The sequence below is a fragment of the Dama dama genome, chromosome 3, assembly GCF_033118175.1.
Source record: "Dama dama isolate Ldn47 chromosome 3, ASM3311817v1, whole genome shotgun sequence".
In the NCBI taxonomy this organism is placed as follows: domain Eukaryota; kingdom Metazoa; phylum Chordata; class Mammalia; order Artiodactyla; family Cervidae; genus Dama; species Dama dama.
In genome coordinates this window covers 28,320,109-28,342,069 of record NC_083683.1, presented here as the reverse complement: position 1 = coordinate 28,342,069, position 21,961 = coordinate 28,320,109, and the positions used below count along the sequence as shown (strand labels likewise).

Here is a 21,961-nt window from a genome sequence, read left to right as displayed (position 1 = left end):
AAATAAAATAGAGATATTTTCCAAATGTTTCTGAGATATAAATCTAGATTTTTAAAGTTACTTTTAGCGGTTTTAGTGGAGAAGGGGTAAGAAAAGAAAAAGCAAGCTGAAATTAACTAAGGCCATTATTATGGAGACAATAGAACGCAGTGTATATTTAGAGTACAGGCCCTGAGTTCAACCTGTACTGTGCTGAGCTATGCTGCTGTGTTCAGTCATGTCCGACCCTCTGAGACCCACGGACTATGGCCCACCAGGCTCCCCCGTCCCTGGGATGCTCCAGGCAAGAACACTGGAGTGGGTTGCCGTTTCCTTCTCCAGTGCATGAAAGTGAAAAGTGAAAGTGAAGTTGCTCAGTCGTGTCCGACTCAGCGACCCCATGGACCGCAGCCTACCAGGCTCCCCCGTCCATGGGATTTTCCAGGCAAGAGGACTGGAGTGGGGTGCCATTGCCTTCTCTGCAAATTCAGACTGCCTGGGTTCAAATTCTAGATCTGCTACCTATTAAGTTTTACACATTTAGGCAAGTTTTCTTAAACTCTCTGTATGTTCATTTCCATATACACTAAATAATAGTAAAAGGCCCCCTACCTCACCAGGGTTGTTAGAAACATTAAATAAATCCAAGTACTTAGTATTCTATCTGGCTCAGAGCACAGATACCGTAAGGCTAGCTGTTTCCACCATATGCTGGACACTTTCATTCAAAAAGTTCTATGTTATTATTATATGTTATTAATATATACATTAATGATTTCACAATCAATAAAATAGGCTGGATTACACACAGTAACAATAGGGAACACTCAATAACTTGAAACAATGTTTATTTCTCACTCATGCACCCTTGATGAGGCTTCAAGTGGACTCCCCAAAGAACCATCACCTACGCATTTGCTCGGTTCCCCAGGCTATAGGTGCTTCCACAGTGGCTCTGAGAGACAGGGAGGACTAGGGATTGAAGTACAGCCTCTAATGGTTTCACAGGAAGAAACACGCCTTTCTCTGGTTGCTTTGAAAGTGAAAGTGAAGTCGCTAAGTCGTGACCAACTCTTTGGGACCCCGTGGACTGTAGCCTACCACCTACCAGGCTCCTCCGACCATGGGACTCTCCAGGCAAGAATACTGGAGTGGGTTGCCATTTCCTTCTCCAGGAGGTCTTCCCAACCCAGGGATCGAACCCGGGTCGCCAGCACTGGAGGCAGACGCTTTAACCTCTGAGCCACCAGGGGAGCCCTAGTTGCTTCAGTCAAAGCTAATCACATAACCACCCCAGGAGGGGAAGCTGGGCCCTCCTGTGGGCTCGAAAGTAGAGAACAGACACCGCTGAACAGTGATCCTCACCACGGTCCACATTTCGGTACAGTTCACTGCTCAAGGACTGGGGACCTAAGTTTTTTTGGGGGGGCGGGGGTTACCTAAGTTTTAACTCAGAAGTCAATGTGTTTTCCTCCACTAATAACACTCCTCAACACTTTTTCCCCTACCCACATTTTTACCCAAAGGGAAAACGATAGCACATTGTACAAATTTGCATCGGTAACAGTGGTAAACTTCATTCAGCCTTGATTAAGCAGGAAGAGTTGGGAGCAAGGCAATGCCAGGGCATTTGCGACTTAGAAAAGCACTTAAGTCACAACTGAGAATCACTGAAACTGAAAATTTTAAAAAGTGTGGAGAGAAAGCAAAGTGAGATTAGTGCAAAAGTAGACTTTTCTAAGTTCCAGTGCTTTCACTTATCGTTATTTTAGCAAACAGTCAATAATAATGATTTTATGTCCCTTTGGCTACTAATTTTTTTTAATCATTTTATTGTGCTACTTTTTTTGCACAGATATCTATATTGATCATGTCTACAGAGCATTCTTCCTTTTCGCTTAATCTTCCCAACTAATGTCACTTGGGAGAGACAACTCAAAAATTATACTTGGGAAATGTTGCTATTCTAACATCAAAACCTGAAGAAGGTATTCCTCTTGTCGAGAGTTATCTCTTAAGTTAGGTCTTAAGTCAAGACCTACAGACTTTAGATGCTTTTATCCCACTTAGAGCAACTAATATTTTAAATCAGTAAAATTCACTACTTACCTAAAATTTATAAATCGAACTCTGTACTCTAACATAGTTACCTGATCTGTTTTCAGCTATTCTAAGACTTTCAGCTGGACGATTTCAAACTGGAAATTCTTAAACTTCAATTTTCCTAGATAAGAATAATATTTCTCCTTTCTATGCATTGCCCCTTAACTCATTTGGCCATAATGCCAGCAAAAGTACATATAATTCATACCTTTTATAAATTCTCTAACCACATGGTTTACATAAAGAATATAAGTTTGTCAGATGTGTTTCCTAAAACTGTAAAGAGGTTATTACATTCACATACATTATCACAAATATTCATTAGCCTCCGACAGGTTTCTCTCAGAAATTTCACACAATAGAAAGAAATGATTCCACCTTCACAGTCACTGCTTAAGTGGAAATTCTTAAAAAAAAAAAAAAAAAGAAGAAGAAGAAGGAGGAGGAGGAGAACAAGGAAGGATGCGGGGAAGAAGGGGAGGGGAAGGGAAAAATGAGAAAAAGGAGGAGCTGGAGGGGGAAAAGGAGAACAAGAAGAGAAAAATAACTTCAACTACTGGATTTTTTTCTCAACTAATAGTATATGGCATGGACAAAGGAAAAAGCAAGCCACCTTCCAGGAGGTACTAATAGTGTGGACTTTACCCCACACTTGGTAGAAGACTGGTCACAGCTGATTGAATTTCCATTGTTCATTGATTGTGCCATTTGTCAGGCAGTCCATCCTTGCTTATGTAATCGCAGCATTCCAGTAGTTCACTCTGTTCTGTCCTGAACTTTCAGCAGCATGACAGACTGAGAAAATTAGATATAGCACAGCACGAAACTGTTGACCTTCAGAATATAAAATAAAGCCCATCTTTTTAAATTGGTTTCTCGATGAGTCTATCTGAGGGAGAGTATTGCTAACAGGCCATTTTTCATGCTCACCATGTACCTTCATAAAATATTTTTTCATTTATAAAAAATGATAATTTAAAATTTAAATCTATCTGTACTGTGCACAATATTAAGAATAAATTCATTTCATTTAGAGTTTGTCAGAGGGGATACCTTTTTTTCATCCCAAGATAAAACTCTCACCTTTCAACTAGAACTAAATACACTTTTAATAATATCTGATAAATATGAAGGAAATTTTAGAGAAAAGAAAGAGAGGGAGGGAGGCTGAATTTCCAAGACAGTTTAATGTGGCTAATTGTTTGCCAAAGAATCAAAATTCAGTAGAGGAATAAATTACTTTCTGATTATATAAAATCCACATTATATTTTCCTTGTTTTCCTTTGAAAGAATGTCAAACTCAGAAAAGTTGCAAGTAAAAGATAAAGAACTTTTTTCCCTCTGAATCACTTACTGACAGGTCTAAAACCCCAGAATAATTTAACAAATCAACAAATATTAGTTCTTTCATCTTTTTTTTTTTAACTGTCTCTTTATCTTCCCTGTCAAACTCACCATCAAATGCTTAGATATCTAGCTCACTAGAATCTCTGCAATACATAACAAATCTGTTAAGTAGCTTTTTATTCCATCTTTTAGACTTTTCCATTTTGTTTTTTCCATGAACTTCTGGCATCTAAAGAAAACAACAGATAAGAAACCACACAAAGTTCAACTTGTAAAAACAAGGAGTCCTGTTAATGAGGAACAGGTTTCAAAATAAGCAAAATTCCCTTCATTCCTATTTCACAGATTTCTTCACTTCTTCCTTTAAACAAGAGAGTCTCTTAAAGGGGGAGGTTGGGAAAGGAAAGATAATGAGGAAACTTCTTTCCAGGTAACCCAGACTCCTCCACATGCTGGCATCTCCCCTCCCTTCCTGTCACTGTCCAATATGTCCCTGAATTGGTTTTGCCTACCATCAGTTCCCTCTGTATTTCGGGATCCTGGTTTTGGCCCTCACCTCTCCATTGACATCACATTATTAAAAATCACTGAAGATTTCTGCGTCAAAACTGTTATCTTTCAATCCTCAATAGCCTCAAAACATCTCTAGAGCCCTTGACCACTATTGACCTTCCCTATTTTTATCTCTTCTCTCCCTCTTACTCCATGGCACCAAAATATTCTGCTTTTCCTTATCCTACTTCTCTGAACAAGCCTCATCCACTCTCACACTCTCTCATCCCCCCTCTTTTATTTATCTTTCCAGTTCAGTTTTTAGTATTTTGTTCATTCTCTCTCTCTCTCTCTAAATTGCTCTCTCTCTACCCCCCCCGCCCCACTCAACATTCACTAAGCTTTAGCTCTCATGTCTTTACAAATTTCAGTCAAATCTACAATCCAATAAGCCCTTGCCAAGTCTTCAAGTCATTATCTTTAATTCACAATCAATTCCTCCACCTGGGTATCTGAGTCAAATTCTCAGGTTTATCATAACTTCTTTACTTCCCTACACCCCACCTGGTGATCCTTACGTCTAACTTCACCTGGGACAGCAGTCACTTGGTTCCAGCCAAGTGTTACCAGGAGAAAATGCTGACCAAGCCCTGACAGTTAATCTGCTTTTTTTCAAAAGAAGCCCCCCCCAGATTGAGTCATTAAAGGAAATTTAATTTTTAGATGAAATCCTCCAATGTTTAAACACTGACAACTACTTCAAAAACAACTACTTCAGACAAACAAAAACCCAGCACTTAGGTCACACAAAACCTATCTGCGGGCTTGCAGAGAGGTTGTGACTTACAGCCTAAAAAGTGAATGCAAATGTCTGAGCTTACTATTCAGCCTTCCAAAACCATCCTGAAACTACCTTCTGGAGTACCTGTAACTCCAAAATAACCACTACAAGCCAACTGATCTGCTATTCATTCTGACCTACAAGTATATTTGGTTCTTTCTCTCCTCTATGCCTCTGTCGTGTTTGGTTTGCACACAGAAGTTTTTCTTTTGCACACAAAAAGTATTTTTCTTTCTCTCTAAATCCTACTTTAAGATTGAGTCCAAATGCTACCATTTCTCTGAAGACTTTCTGGTCCACACTAGCTTCTGGGAACCTCTCTTCCAGATTTCAAAAACATCAGTAACTAGTACTGTGTGTCAGGTACAGTCCTAGACAGTTTACATGCTCCCACCCACCTCCATAATCCTAAGAAATTGATACTATCGTTACTCTTATTTCACCAATACGGATATTGAAGCCTATCCAAAGCAAGTGGCAGAACTGGGGTTGAACCCAAACATTTCTTGTTCCAGTGCAGAAAGAAGAGTAGGAAGTTCAAGTTTTGATCATCCACTATGTGACCTGTTTTGTGCCAGGAAAAAAAATTTAAATCCTTAACATGACTCACCAGATCATTCATGATATGGCTTTCTTCATCTGTTTCTTAATTATTACCTGCCAAGTTAGCCTTCTTACAGTTCCTAGAATTTATTGAGACACTTCATACCTCACAACCTTTTCATGTGCTGTTCTCTTTGTCTAGAATGTTCCTTCCTCCTTCTGAGTCTAATCCTTACACATTGTGATCTCAGTTTAACCATCATTTCTTCATCATTTCTTCTCCTACCACGATCCTTCCAGAAAAGATTATGGTAAATCCCCTTATTATTTCATAGCACTTACTACAACTCTAAAGAAATAGTTTTATAATAATTTACTGTATGTCTCCCATCTGTTTCATCATTTTCTTTGTCCTATACACACAATGAGTGAATAATTGATATCTTTAACACTTATAAGCCATTTTAAGAAAACAACCTTTACCTCACAGCTAGTCAGAAACTGAGATCTTGCATGTTAAAAAAAAGTACCTACACAATTTCCATTGTAGATATGTTAACCAAGCAGAAATCCTTTTCCAATCATCTGCATTTAGATTTTTGTTAGCTTATAGTCACTGTTAACACATATTAAATTCTAAATCAAACAGTATGTGAGAGTCTGATCATTGAATGTTGTTTAAATAAAAATAAACTAAAACAGGACTGCGATGTTTCCAGAGAAAGGGATAATTAATGACCCAGACTGAAAAAATTAATCACAATGCATAATGCAAAAGTGAATTGCCTAATTCTTCAGAGAGGGGTAGCTGGATTTCAATTTTAGAAAAGGCAGTAGGATGTCTAATTCATCAGGAGAAAACAACCAAAACATCCATTCTGTGGTTCCAGGATTAGAGAATTTCTAGGGGTTCTAATTGCTTCACCATATATTCAGTTCTCCACTGAAGTCTCTATAATAGAGACTTTATTCTCCCCAAAGCTAGGTGTCAACAATGTGAGTTAACCAACAAACCATGAGGAAAGGTAATTCTTCACATGTTCCTAAAGCACCTACATGTAATTTGTTTTTCAAAGATCTCAGAGATTAAAGTCCCAGAAATATATTTTACAGGGCTATTGACTACAATGGAAGGTCCCTAATGTATCACCCTCAAAGATTTCTACTCCATGCTCATACTACTGCATGTGTAAACTACTATTGGGTAGTTTATGCCACTGTGAAAGCTAATATGCACTGCTATTTATGTGTTGGGGCTTTTGGTAGGCCTGCAGATTTAGAGGGGAGTCTGCTTCCACGAAGAATAAACAGACAAGTGTATAATGAGGAAGAATCCGTCTCACCTCTGGAAACCATGGGTCTTCAGAGATCTTGACTACACACCTATGTCAGCTCCACCTCAAAGAGAACAGCTAGCTGTAGCAACCCTTCCTCATTTTACTTAAGGACTGGTGGTCAACATCTCCCTTCCCCAGATCCCAGCTTCAAATCAAAAAGAAGTAAGCAAAGCACCTTCACATCAAATTGTGCCTGTATCCACTTGCCACCTCCCAAGACATGCAGAATCAAAAATCATCAAGTCCATGTATCCTGTTACCTATCACTTTTTAAATTCATATGTCTGTTCTGCCCTAGAACATAGGGATATAAAGGGGCGAGGGGGTGGGGCAGGATGGACATTTGCCCTGACCTTGAGTTTACCTTTTGGTGATTGTAGCCATGATATTAAAAGACGCTTACTCCTTGGAAGGAAAGTTATGACCAACCCAGATAGCATATTAAAAAGCAGAGACATTACTTTGCCAACAAAGGTCCTTCTAGTCAAGGCTATGGTTTTTCCAGTGGTCATGTATGGATGTGACAGTTGGACTGTGAAGAAAGCTGAGTGCCGAAAAATTGATGCTTTTGAACTGTGGTGTTGGAGAAGACTCTTAAGAGTCCCTTGGACTGCAAGGAGATCCAACCAGTCCATCCTAAAGGAGATCAGTCCTGGGTGTTCATTGGAGGGACTGATGCTGAAGCTGAAAGTCCAATACTTTGGCCACCTCATGCGAAGAGTTGACTCATTGGAAAAGACCCTGATGCTGGGAGGGATTGGGGGCAGGAGGAGAAGGGGATGACAGAGGATGAGATGGTTGGATGGCATCACCGACTCGATGGACATGAGTTTGAGTAATCTCTGGGAGTTGGTGATGGACAGTGAAGCCTGGCGTGCTGCGATTCATGGGGTCGCAAAGAGTTGGACACGACTGAGCGACTGAACTGAACTGAACTGAGTTTACCTTTGCAGAAAAATGTTAACCAACGAAGAATATCTGCAAATAGGATTTGGATTAAAACGATTTTTTGAATGGAGTTTCAGATTGGATGGATGGTCTCCTATGTCTACCTGCCTCTGCAGCTCTGCTCTGCCAACCAAACTCCTCAGTAAGATTGAATCACACTGCTAAAACAAATACAGACTCAAAGACTTATCTGTTATTCACTTTGATCTGTTGGGCTGCTATAAAACAGGTAGAGCCACGTGATTCCAAGAGTACAAAGATGAAGAATTCAGATACAGTATTATCAAATACTGTGACCTACAATGTACTAAATTTTTGAAAATACATACAAGGACCCTTTGGCAAAACACCTCTTTAAAAGCAGACATTTTGTGCAAACAATTTTTAAAAATTCCAGCAAGCAACTAGAAATTAAGAAGAGAGAAAACATAGAGGGAAAACCTCTAGATCTTAAAGGTTGATTTGATGGATGTTTTGAGTTCCACATTGTCTGTTCTCCCTTGAGTCCTCCCCAGCTTCAATTAAGCCTCTTTCCAGAGGCTGTTCTTGGCATCGCCACTGCCACTACTTTAGGTCTGGCCCTCATTGGTTTTTACTTGGAGTATCCCAGTGATTTCTTGAGTTTCCTGCACAGTTTTATGGGACGGTGGTCACATAAATAATTTCAGTTCCATACTTTTTGACAGATATATGGACACAGAACTTTGAGAACACATTCTTAGGTGAGACAATCATCTCTGTGTTTTGATCTTCTCAGATCTAGCAAGATTTCCCGCTCTTAAATAACTGTGGAATGAGAGGGCAAAGATAGCTATTCTTACTCTAACATTTATAGGGTCTATTTCTTTTGAGACTTGGTCTTAATCCTTTACTAAATTAATCTTACTAGTTACACATTCATATATGACAAAACTGAAGAACAGAGAGATTAAGCAACCTGCCTATGAACACACCGCCAGTAACTGTAAAGAGCCAGAACTCAAACACAAACTTCTGGCCCCAGAGACCAGGCTGTTAACCATCATGACGCCTCCCCGCCCCCCTTGCCACATGCATACCAAGTGCTTGATTCGCTGACGGGTACATAAGAGAGGATCAATCAAACACTATTGGAAAACTTGAGCTGGATGGGGAAATGTGCTAGACTCTAAAGGTAAACCCATGTAAACAGCCCCGAACAATCAAGAGGCGACAGAGATGGTGGGGACAGAGAAGAAGTCTCTGGTCGAGAGGTCATTCTCCCTTCCAGATTCCTACTCTCAACAAGAAGACATTCATCAAATGCAAACCTGACCATCTCATTCTCCCATTTCACTGCTGGGGACTTGGAAATGGTAGTGGGAAACCCCACTGCAGTGTTCTGCAGACTTTTCTAGAGAAAACCTCTCTCCCTCAGGGCTGGCTGAGAAAAGCAATCACATTCTTAAGAGCTAGGCACATGGCCCAAAGAGCAGCCATAACTCTCCAGTCCTCCTGTGTGATTCACCCTTAAGAATCTGACAAGTTTGGCATTTATTCTACAAATGTATCTTTTGTTTGTTGTAACACAAAAACAGTATTTATAACTACTTACAATGGCAACTCTAAAAGAAAAAAAAAAAAAAAAACACTTTATTCCTACCATGATTTCTAGCATCTCCTAGGCAAATGTACTGCGTATTCTCTCTGGAATACACTGCAGCTTCATATACAGGATGGGGCTGTGGACCAGATCCCACCTACTTGGCGTGATGCATAAATCCTTTCCCAAATCAACCCCTGACTCACCAGTCCCCTTTCCCACCAACACAATTATTCGCAGCCACATAAACAGTCAAATTTCAACCTGTGTTCCATCTCCTGGACTTTAATAACTGGGACCTTGTCAACTTTGAGAGGACATATCCACTTTTCCAATCTCTAAGTGTGATCTTACTGAAGTCTTTCACCCACTCTCTTCCTCCTCACAGGGTGAGGATACTTAGAAACTCCCTTAGTTCTTCACTCTGCTTTCACCTGTTGCGGTGGCTGCTTCCCTTTCTAGACTGTGGGTCTCTGGGGGGCTGCCTCATGCTCAACTAAGCAGAGCCTGGCCATACAGGTAAATTTTTTGTCTGTAGCAACCAGGGCTTTCACCCTTGGTAACCGAATCGCTCAAGACAAGGCAAGAGAGCTTGACTATGAAGCTGAAATTAAACACGGATTTAAAAGGTGTGATCACACCTCCAGTCTCATCCTCTTTTCCCAAAAGAACTCCAGGCTCCGAAGCAGGGGACGTGGAGCCTGGACGCCCAAAAGAGCCGGGGGTGGGCTCAGGAGTCACTCACCAGCTGGTGGAAGGCGAATGTCTGTTCTCCAGCGTCTTGGTCCAGGGCTTGTACCAGCTGATCTGCTCCGCGGCTTTGCCCCAGAACCTCTCGGGGTCGGTCACCGAGGCCGCGAAGTGGGTCTTGTACTCGCCGCCGCCCGAGGACAGCGCCCTGCAGCCCCGGCCCCCGAGAGCGCCCCGCGGGCCGGGGGCCACGTACGCCCGGCGGGCCGGGCCGGCTCCGCGCGCGGGAGAGGACGCGGGCAGGGACCCGCCGAGGCCCCCCGCGCCGGTGACTTTGCGACACTGCAGCCAAGACGGCTTCATCGCTGCCGGCGGGGTCGCCCCTTCCTCCCCCAAGTCCTTGCAGGCTCCGCCGCGCGCCGCCCGGAACGCACCACCCGTGGGGCGCTCGCGACTTCCTGGGGCCCCAAGCAGAGCAGGCGGGAGGCGGGAGACAACCCCGAGGTGTGCCCAGAGCCCTGGGACTTTGGAAGGCACCACCAGAGTCGCCGGGAAAAACCGACCTGGAGCGGCGGGGGGAAGCCCCAGGCTGGAGAGGGGGCGCGGAGCCGCGGACGGGTGGGGGTCCCCGCGTCCCGGCGACAAACCCGGCGCGTCCGCAGCCCCGCGATTCCGCCCGGAGGGCGCCCCGCCCCGACACCCGAGAGCCCCTAAGGCGAGCACCGCCGGCCCAGTCCCGCCGGCTTTCCAACAAACAAGTTGCGCGCCGCTGCTCGGGGTCGGTCTCGGAGAACCGGCGGGAGGAGCCGCCTCGCCCCGGGCGGCACGAGCAGTCTGCCGGGCCGAGCTCTGCGGCCCTCGGGCCCCTGAAGTCTCAGGGTTTTTTTTTTTTTTTATTTACTTCTTTTGAAAACAAAGCTCCAACCCCGCCACTTAGGAAACAAGTGGCCCCGGGGCGAGGGCGGCTCCAGGATTTCCTGACAGCTGAAAGAGGAGGAGGAGAGGGAGGTTGCCCAACCGAATTGGGAAGAGCCTGGTGGGGGTGATTGACAGGCCGCAGGAAGGTACCCGGCACCCGACTCCGGGATGGGACCTTCGGATCCGACTCCCCACGCGAGCTCGGCAGAAAGCAGGACGACCTGTTGCTTTCTCTCCCTTCCCATTTGCCTCTTTGGAGTTTCTTTGGCCGGTTTTTTTGGTGTTTATTGTTGTTGTTTTTTGATGAGTCAAAAAACTAAAAAAACAAAACAAAACAAAAATTTCAGTCAAAAGGAAGAGCAAAGTCAAGGTGAAATGAATCAAAAAAGTGGAAGCTGAGGAAACAAAAAAGAAAGTCAGGCTGTGTAAGTTACTGTCTGGTGGGCTTAACATTCATTAAACTCCTCACTGTTCGGTTTGGTTTGGGGTTTGGGGTTTTTTGGGTTTGTTTTCTTTACCCATTAGTGAAATTCAGAGTCTATCTCGTTTGCCTTATATTATGCCACATGCTGTTTGGTGTGATTGCATTTGCACGTTTAACTGTAAAGATGTGTATGCCCAAATCCGAAGTAACAAAGAATGAATGCCCCGACCCTAGGAAGATTGTAAACTTGAGAAGCTGTAAACAGATTTTTTGTGTGTGCAGGAAAAAAATAATGTGAAAATGAAGGTTAAACAGAACAGGGCTAAATATAATAAAACAAAGAACATATCTTTAATCACCTCAGCTCTTTCCTTTCATCTAAAACACAAGCCACTAGACTTTTCCTTAACACCTGCAGCCAACTCTTCCTAAGGCCTCAGGGCCAGTGATTTCCAAAAGCAAAGGCAGTTATCACTTCAGTGCAGAGTTTGGAAGCCAAATACCCTCCTGGCCTCCTCCTCTCCTCTGCCCAGCTGTGTGATGCTGCTATCTGGCCCAAAGGATGCTCTGACCCCAGATCATCCTCTGTGGTGTCACAATGACGTCCATCTTAGTCATTTACAAATATGTTAGCCCCTGCATTGTGTAAGTTGAGACTGACTGGGGGCGGGGATGGATATAAAGGAAGCAAGCAGATCTCTGCGGGTTCCTCCTGTGTGTCAACATCGTGCTGGCACTTTCAGATATGTCAGCTCTTGCATTTCCCAACCAGTACGCAGAAGCAGTAACTGGAATCCCCATGTTTACCCCTTGAGACAAGGTGGTGGATGCCTTGGCACACCTGTAATTCAAGGTGCACTGATCTGTCATGTCAGTGCTGCCACTTACCCCAGCATACCAAACAAATACATTTTCTCTCTGTGCCCCAACTTGGAAAAGGTGGGGAATCTGACTCCGAAGTCCATGATTTTCACACCAGGCTGATGATTAAAAAGAAGAAAGATTTTAGACTTCCGACAAAATATAACAAGGTGACTACCCACATCTATTCCTCTTCTTCATCTTCCTTTTCTTTCTAAAAAAAGAAAGGACAGTGGTGATGGTTGTGGTGGTGACTGTGATGGTGGTGGTAAAAATCTGTAAGAATGAAGAAAACAGGAGAGGATAATGGACCAAAAGAGACAATGGAAAGAAATTAAACTCATGGTGTGTGACTTAAGGGGGTAGGAGGGTGGCAGGGGGAAGCTGAAAGGAGAAAATGGATTTCCTTATCAGAAACCTGAAATGTTTCAGCATTAGGAGGCTCTGGGTTCCTCTGAAAGTTCAGGACGAAGTTTAAGAACTTAGCGCTTATTAAAAGATTGTGTAAGACAAGTTAGACCCCCACACTGCTGGATTAAACTGTTTTTTTCTGGACCCTGCAGTGTGCTGTCTTGGTTTAAGTATTTTTTGAAATAGATTGTGAATACCAATTTCATTTCAAGAAAAGGGAAGAGCGTAAGTGAAGGTCAGCCCGCAGGAGGAGAGTAGTGGAGATGCACAGCTGGAGTGAGCAGTAAAACTAGAAACTTGAGCCAGATAGGAAGCTAGAAAGTAGTGTCAAATGCAGGTCTGCCTGAGGTTAGACCATTTCACCTTTAGTATCAAACATTATTTGAGGCTGATAATCCTTATCTCACAGGATTGTTACAAGATTTAAATATGTATAAACTGCATAGCACCTAGGCATTAGCAAACCAACACCCAGTCCAAAATATCAATCCCTCAAACCTCCAACTTCACTAACACCCTTAAAATTTTACAGTCAGAAATTTTTGCAAGAAATTATTTTAATTGAAGCATGCATGTACATTTTGGACTTCTTCAAAAAAGCAAAATTATATTTTTAACTAATTTGGGGGCAACGTGGTTGCAGTCTTTTCAGTTTTCACGCCCTCTAAAATTCTAGCTATTTGTAATAAGTACAATATTTATTTCATTGTATGGCAATAAATGGTATGTTTAATATGCTCTTCAAGATGACATATTAAACACCTTGAGCAAAGATTAATAGATCAAGATTATCTGAAACTTTCATATGATGAAGAGGCATGCAGGGAAAGCATATAGAGATTCAAAAAAGTGTGAAAGACTACTCAAGAAAGAATGAGAGAAAGGAAGGAAATTGGAGTTGAAACACTTACTGCCTAAGAAAAAGATGTTGAAAATTAGGAAGGCAGAGTAGAATTAGAATTAAGAGGAAAAAGATACAGGAATCCTACAACTTTTTCCTAGGATTATAACTTCAGCCTATGATCAGTCATCCTTAGTACAGGCTAAATTTTTTTTTTGCAGACAGAGTTGCTATTCAGTCACTAAGTCTTGTCTGACTCTTTGGAACCCCATGGACTGTAGCATACCAGGCTTCCCTGCCCTCCACTATCTCTTGGTGTTTGTTCAAACTCGTGTCCATTGAGTCCGTGATTCTAACGATCTCATTCTCTGCCTCCCCTGTTCCTTTTTGCCTTCACTGTTTCCCAGCATCAGGGTCATTTCCAATGAGTCAGCTCTGCACATTAGGGGGCCAAAGTGTTAGGGCTTCAGCTTCAGCATGAGTCCTTGCAATGGATATTCAGGGTTGATTTCCTTTAGGATTGTCTGGTTTAATCTTGCAGTCCAAGCAACTCTCAAGAGTCCTCCTGCACCACAATTTAAAAGCATCAATTCTTCTGTGCTTAGCCTTCCTTATGGTTCAACTCTCATATTCATACGTGACTATTGGAAAAATCATAGTCTTGGCTATCCAGGCTTTTGTTAACAGAGAGAGTAAAAGGAATTAAAAAGTACACAGTTTAAAAATAAGTGTAGACTACCCTGATCATGTATTCTGCTGGCTACAGAATTTTCACATAAATTTGTTTAGAGTTAAATGTCTACCTTTGTGTATTGGAACTACTAAGATTTTTACTACTGACAAAAGTAAGAATGTCTCATATATCAGATTTCCTGGATATTATGAAAACTTGGCATGGAAGCATTTGCATAAATTATTTCTGCAGCAGGTACAGACTGTGCTGAAATTTCAGCCTGCAGAAACACTGCAGATTAATTCTGATTTAGTAAAGAATTTCTGGAAAATATGCTGGTTTTCATAGCTCAGTAAATATTTTTAAAACTTCTGAAGTGAAATAGCTAATAGTAATGTAATTATAGACTCCTGTTTTGAAACTTTTTTCTTTTTTGCTTACATAGTTAACTGCAGTAAAGTCAAGGAGGAAAAGGCAGATGAAAGACTTGTTTTAAAACAATATTTCGGTGAATGGGAAGAACTCTACAACTTCAGTTCATCCTATCAACCAAATATAAGGTATGGGATTCATCCACCAGCTTAATTTTTATTTTTTAAAGACATCCTTATCAGTTGCGTGAGTGCTAAGTTGCTTCAGTTGTGTCCAAATCTTTACGACCCCATGGACTGTAGCTTGCCAAACTCCTGTGTCCATGGGGATTCTCTCTTCAGGCAAGAAAACCCAAGTGGGTTGCCTTGTCCTCCTCCAGGGGATCTTCCCGACCCAAACCACCGTCTCTTATGTTTCCTGCGTTGGCATGCAGGTTCTTTACCACTAGCTCCGTATTATCCATTTTAAATAACCAAAAAGGGTCTACTCTATAGCACATGGAACTCTGTTCAGTGTTATGTGGGGCAGCCTGGATGAGAGGGGTGTTTGGGGGAGAATGGATACATGTATATGTATAACTGAGTCCCTTCATTGGTCACCTCTAACCCCAACACAAAATTAAAAAATTTTAAAGTAAAAAATAAAACATCTTAAAATTTATTTTTAGTTAGTAAAAGTTTATAAAAATAGTTGCTTTTATTTGAAAAAAACTGAAAAGGAATAACCTAGGCAAATATTTCTAATCATTTTTTTTTCAAGTTCTTGGGGGTTTTGTTTGTGTTTGTTTTTCTCTGTATAACAATTTACAGTTGAAGGGGGAAAAAATCTCATCAATGGAGCTGTGAATAAAAATGGTTAATATTTTAATCTGATCACCAAAATCCTTTAAAAATCATTTTAATTCTTCTTCAAAGATAATTCCTTAGAAAGTATTGTTTCTATTTTATAGTCTTAAACAAAGACCACTGCTTGTTACTCAATTTTTGTGTTAATAATAAAACTTTATATAAGAAAGGATCTCATTATCAGGGAACAAATGATGAAAAGGAGAAGAAATATCCTTTATAATAAAAGTTTTTGTAAAATGTAGTTGATTACCTAACATTACTTCAGGTTCGCAGTTTGTGTGTGCACATGTGTGCATGCGTGTGTGTACTTGGAAGATACGAAGTTAAACCAGAAAATGAAACAAGTCCAAAACAAGAGTTGCTCTTACATAACAAGGAAGTGGGTAATCACTTTGAGGTTTTAAAGACAACACAAGTATTTCAGATGGAGTACTGTTTTAAAGTGGAAGAAAATATGGAGACAAGAAATTACTTTTAGTAGATCATAAAAACAGATATCTCATTTATATGCTTAAGACAGTTTTAAAGTATTTGGACATTTTTTCCAACCATCATTCTGTATGAGCAGAGTTTAGCTGATTCTTGTGATACTCTTATGCGTTACCTGTTCATTCAAATCCCTACCTTTTAAAAAAGTAAACAACTGAATATTTAGAGTTCTAGTGTGTGTTCAGAATCTCCAGTGAAGATGTTTTGTGTATAGAAAGGATTTCAGTGGACTTCTCTTTGTTACTTGATTACACTTGCTTTTTTGCTTAATCCAGATACTCCTATAACTTGGTGTGAATATAAAATTTGTCTTTTTATATCTGTATAACTATGTGGATATGTTATAGGGTTTATTTCTTTATAACATTATACTGCTTCTTTCCATTGAAACTTTTATTAGTTTGGTACAAACCAAGTCATAAGCTTTGAAAGAGTAAGATAACTATTGTTGCTATTTTTACTTTTTAATCACTTTTTGGTAGCATTGTTTTATATCTATGAACTACGAATAAGATTGCTGGGTTCTGCCAGACTATTCCAGCTACCAGAATTCTCTTCCTTTGATCTCTGCTGTGACAACACCAGGAGGCAGTACAAAGGTTTAAGCTTTTTAATAGGTGATTTTACCTGCAAAGCTAGCTATCAGTGTGTGTGTGTGGTACTGTGTGTGAAATGACTGATTTCTCCTTTCTTCTCCTTTGACATCTCTAAAGGCCATTCCTTCATCATTCCTTCAACAAGCTAATCTAGTAACTTGCTAGCCCAACTACCTCCTATCATTCAATTAATTTGCAAGTGTTTACTGAGTCCTCTCCTTCCTAATGCTCAGCAGGGTTCTAGGAGCACCAAGAATTATTTATAAATTACTAAGAGGTACTAATAGATCCATTTCTGTTCCTGAGTAGCTCACAGTATAGTCAGGAAAATAAGACAGCAAGTGTCATACACTGTTACGTTCTTCAGAGGTAGATGAAAAAGCAATAGTGGAGGAAGGACCCCAAAATGGAATGGAAAAACCCTATGACTAAGGCAAAAGTAATCATCCTAAAACATGAATTAATTGTATCACTCCCTTGCATAAAATCTGTCAATGGCTTCCCACCACCTATAGTGAGGATTGTGAAGCTGTTAGCATTGATTTGTCATTTTCACTTGGGATCTATTATGCTCCTCTTAGAAGTCTTTGGAAACGAGTAGTGTATTATTATCTGTTGCTGTTTAATAAATTATTCCCTAACTGAGCAGCTTAAAACAACAGAGGTTTATTCTCTCATGTGAGCTTCTGTGGATCAGGAATCAGGATGTGTTAGTTAGCTGGGTGGTTCTGGCTCTAATGAAGTGGTAGCCAGGCAGTCTCTTGGTCAGAACTAAGATCATCCCAATGGGCAGAAGGATCAGCTTCATGCTCACTAGCATGGCTGTTGCCAGGAAGCTTCAGTTCATGGGGCTGTTCAGAAGACATGACAACTGACTTCCCTTTGACCAAGATGAGTGACTGAGTGATGGATTGATTGAGTGATGTGCTATGTGTGGGTGTGTGTGAGAGACAGAGAGAATAAGACAGACTCCACAATCTTTTATATAACCCACTCCCATCAGTTCAGTTCAGTTCAGTCGCTCAATCGTGTCTGACTCTTTGCAACCCCATGGACTGCAGGACGCCAGGCCTCCCTGACCATCACCAACTCCCAGAGCCTACCCAAACTCATGTCCATTGAGTCAGTGATGCCATCCAACCATCTTATCCTCTGGCAACCCCTTCTCCTTCTGCCTTCAATCTTTCCCATCATCAGGGTCTTTTCCAAGGAGTCAGTTCTTCACATCAGATGGCCAAAGTATTGGAGTTTCAGCTTCAGCATCCTTCTAATGAATATTCTGGACTGATTTCCTTTAGGATGGACTGCTTGGATCTCCTTGCAGTCCAAGGGACTCTCAAGAGTCTTCTCTGACACCACAGTTCAACAGGATCAATTCTTCAGCACTCAATAGTCCAACTCTCACATGCATACATGACCACTGGAGAAAATCATAGCTTTGACAACATGGACCTTTGTTGACAAAGTAATGTCTCTGCTTTTTAATATGATATCTAGGTTGGTCATAACTTTTCTTCCAAGGAGCAAGCATCTTTTAATTTCATGGGTGCAGTCAACATCTACATTGATTTTGGAGCCACCCCCCTCCAAAAAAAAAATCTCTCACTGTTTCCACTGTTTCCCCATCTATTTGCCATGAAGTGATGGGACTGGATGCCATGATCTTAGTTTTCTGAATGCTGAGTGTTAAGCCAGCTTTTTCACTCTCTCCTTTCACTTTCATCAAGAGGCTCTTTAGTTCTTCTTTGCTTTCTGCCATAAGGGTGACGTTATCTGCATATCTGAGGTTATTAGTACTTCTCCCAGCAATCTTGATTCCAGCTTGTGCTTCATCCAGCTCAGCGTTTCTCATGATATACTCTGTATATAAGTTAAATAAGCAGGGTGACAATATACAACTGTGATGTACTCCTTTATCAATTTGGAACCAGTCTGCTGTTCCACGTCCAGTTCTAACTGTTGCTTCTTGACCTGCATACAGGTTTCTCAGGAGGCAGGTAAGGTAGTCTGGTATTCCAGAGCTTTTTAAGGACTTTCCACAGTTGTGGTGATCCACATAGTCAAAGGCTTTGGCATAGTCAATAAAGCAGAAATAGATGTTTTTCTGGAACTCTCTTGCTTTTTCGATGATCCAACATATGTTGGCAATTTGATGTCTGGTTCCTCTGACTTTTCTAAATCCAGCTTGAACATCTGGAAGTTCACAGTTCATGTATTGCTAAAGCCTGGCTTGGAGAATTTTGAACATTACTTTGCTAGCATGTGAGATGAGTGCAACTGTGTGGTAGTTTGAACATTCTTTGGCATTGCCTTTCTTTGAAATTGGAATGAAAACTGACCTTTCACAGTCCTGTGGCCCCTGCTGAGTTTTCCAAATTTGCTGGCATATTGAGTGCAGCACTTTCACAGCATCATCTTTCAGGATTTGAAATGGCTCAGCTGGAATTCCATCACCTCCACTAGCTTTGTTCATAGTGGTGCTTCCTAAGACCCACTTGACTTCACATTCCAGGATGTCTGGCTCCAGGTGAGTGATCACACCATCTGGGTTATCTGGGTCATGAAGATTTTTTTGTACAGTTCTTCTGTGTATTCTTGCCACCTCTTCTTAATCTCTTCTGCTTCTGTTAGGTTCATACCATTTCTATCCTTTTTTGTGCCCATCTTTGCATGGAATGTTCCCTTGGTATCTCTCATTTTCTTGAAGAGATCTCTAGTCTTTCCCATTCTATTGTTTTTCTCTATTTCTTTGCATTGCTCACTGAGGAAGGCTTTCTTATCATTCCTTGCTATTCTTTGGAACTCTGCATTCAAATGGGAATATCTTTCCTTTTCTCCTTTGCCTTTCACTTCCCTTCTTTTCTGAGATATTTGTAAGGCCTCTTCAGACAACCATTTTACCTTTTTATGTTTCTTTTTCTTGGGGATGGTCTTGATAACTGCCTACTGTACAATGTCAGGAATTGTACAGAGACTGAAGGCATTCTGTCTATCAGATCTAACCCCTTGAATCTATTTGTTACTTCCACTGTATAATCATAAGGATTTGATTTAGGTCAAACCTGAATGGTCTAATCGTTTTCCCTACTTTCTTCAATTTAAGTCTGAATTTTGCAATAAGGAGTCCATGACCTGAGTCACAGTCAGCTCCCAGTCTTGTTATTGCTGACTCTATAGAGCTTCTCCATCTTTGGCTGCAAAGAATATAATCAATCTGATTTCAGTGTTGACCATCTGGTGATGTCCATGAGTCTTCTCTTGTGTTGTTGGAAGAGGGTGTTTGCTTTGATCAGTGCCTTCTCTTGGCAAAACCCTGTTAGCCTTTGCCCTGCTTCATTCTGTACTCCAAGGCCAAATTTGCCTATTACTCCATGTACCTCTTGACTTTCTCCTTTTGCATTCCAGTCCCTGATAATGAAAGGGACATCTTTTTGGGGTGTTAGTTCTAGAAGGTCTTATAGGTCTTCATAGAATCATTCAACTTCAGGTTCTTCAGCATTTTTGATTGGGGCATACCCTTAGATTACTGTGATATTGAATGGTTTGCCTTGGAAATGAACATAGATCATTCTGTCATTTTTGAAATTGCATCCAAGTACTGCATTTCAGACTCTTTTGTTGACTATGAGGGCTACTCCACTTCTTCTAAGGGATTCTTGCCCACAGTAGTAGATACAATGGTAATCTGATTTAAATTCACCCATTCCAGTCCATTTTAGTTTGCTGATTCCTAAAATGTTGATATTCACTCTTGCCATCTCCTGTTTGACCAGTTCCAATTTATCTTTATTCAAGGGACCTAACATTCCAGGTTCCTATGCAATATTGTTCTTTACAGCCTTGGACTTTACTTCCATCACCAGTCACATCCACAAGTGGGTGTTGTTTTTGCTTTGGCTCCATCTGTTCATTCTTTCTGGAGTTATTTCTCCACTGTTCTCCAGTAGCATATTGGGCCCCTACCCACCTGGCAGGTTCATCTTTCAGTGTTCTATTTTTTTGCCTTTTCATATTGTTCCTGGGGTTCTCAAGGAAAGAATACTGAAGTGGTTTGCCATTTCCTTCTCCAATGGACAATGTTTTATCAGAACTCTCCACCATGACCTGTCCATCTTGGGTAGCCCTACATGGCATGGCTCATAGTTTTCATTGAGTTAGACAAGGCTGTGGTCCATGTGATCAGTTTGATTAGTTTTCTGTAATTGTGGTTTTCATTCTGTCTTCTCTCTGATGGATAAGGATTAGAGGCTTATGGAAGCTTCCTAAAGGGAGAGACTAACTGAGGGGGAAACTGGGTCTTGTTCTGATGGGTGGGGCCATGGTCAGTAAATCTTTAATCCAATTTTCTGTTGATGGATGGGCTGTGTTCCCTCCCAGTTGTTTGACCTGAGGCCAAACAATGGTGGAGGTGATGAAGATAATGGTGACCTCCTTCATAAGGAGGTCAGCATGCACTGCAGACCTCAGTGCCCCCAACCCACACCGCTGCGGGAGACTCCTGGACACTCATGGACACGTCTGGGTCAGTCTCTTGTGGGGGTCACTGCTCCTTTCTCCTGGGCCCTGGTGCACACAAGGTTTTGTTTGTGGCCTCCAAGAGTCTGTTTCCCCAGTCCTGTGTAAGTTCTGGCAGCTCTATGGTGTGGTTAATGCTGACCTTCTCCAAGAGGGCTTATGCCATACCCAGGTGTGCTGCACCCAGAGCCCCTGCCCCTGCGGCAGTCCACTGCTGACCTGTACCTCCTCAGGACACACTCACAGGCAGGTCTGGCTCAGTCTCTGTGGGGTTTCCTGGTGTACACAAGGTTTCATTTGGGCCTTCCAAGTGTCTCTGATGGGTATGGGCTTTGATTAAAAACATGATTTCACCCCTCCTACCATCTTGCTGGGGCTTCTCCTTTGCCCTTTTATGTACGGCATCTTTTTTTGGTGGGATCCAACATTCTCCTGTCGACAGTTGTTCAGCAGCGAGTTGTAATTTTGGAGTTCTCGCAGGAGACGATGAGTGCACGTCCTTCTACTCCACCATCTTGCACTTGTACTCCCAGTCCCATCTCAGAAGGGAAATTTATCACTTCTGCTTTATGGTGGAGGTCACACAGACAAACTTTGCTACAGGGTGGAAGGAGACTATAGAAGGGTGTGACTAGGAAGAGTTTGAAGACTGGGGACCATCTTGGAGGCTGACTGCCAAAAGTAAGAGCACTTTTGGCTTTTCATGATGACTGGAGTTTACTTATTAACATGGGTAAAGACCAGGGATATTAAAATCTTGTACAGGAAAGAATTATTACCCCCTAGCAAGCTGCCAACAGTGTTGCAAATAGCTGTTCTACCCTTGTGTACACTACTTTCTCCTATGTATTCACACCTGGCTCTATTTGTACCTCGCTTCTTACAGTTCCCTATAAAATCCTAGTCCTTCAACTTCCACAAATCTTCCTTCAGCTGCAGTGCCTTCTTCACCTTGGCAACCCTTCCAACTCCCTTTTTAGGATTTAATATATGCAAATCTCTTCATCTCCTGAATGTGTCCCCTGATGGCATTAAGCAGATGAGCCCTTGATGTTCTCTGCCCTATCCATATATTTGTTATATCATCTATTACACTGCTGTAATTATTACCTTCTCCTTCAGAAGATTGTGAGCCCCTGAAATCATGTGTGTTACAAGTTTACTCTCAGTG

General features: G+C 41.6%; 1 protein-coding gene across 1 annotated transcript in view; it reads right to left on the bottom strand.

Annotated features, from left to right (window-relative positions):
• The window catches only part of ACSS3 (acyl-CoA synthetase short chain family member 3), a 166,167-nt gene extending 155,875 nt beyond the window's left edge, over positions 1–10,292 (bottom strand). The window contains exon 1 of the mRNA XM_061125269.1: positions 9,898–10,292. Within this exon, the coding sequence (XP_060981252.1) occupies positions 9,898–10,205 (308 nt within the window). The 5' untranslated portion in view covers positions 10,206–10,292. The remainder of the gene's footprint in view (positions 1–9,897) is intronic.
• Between the last annotated feature and the right edge of the window lie 11,669 nt (positions 10,293–21,961).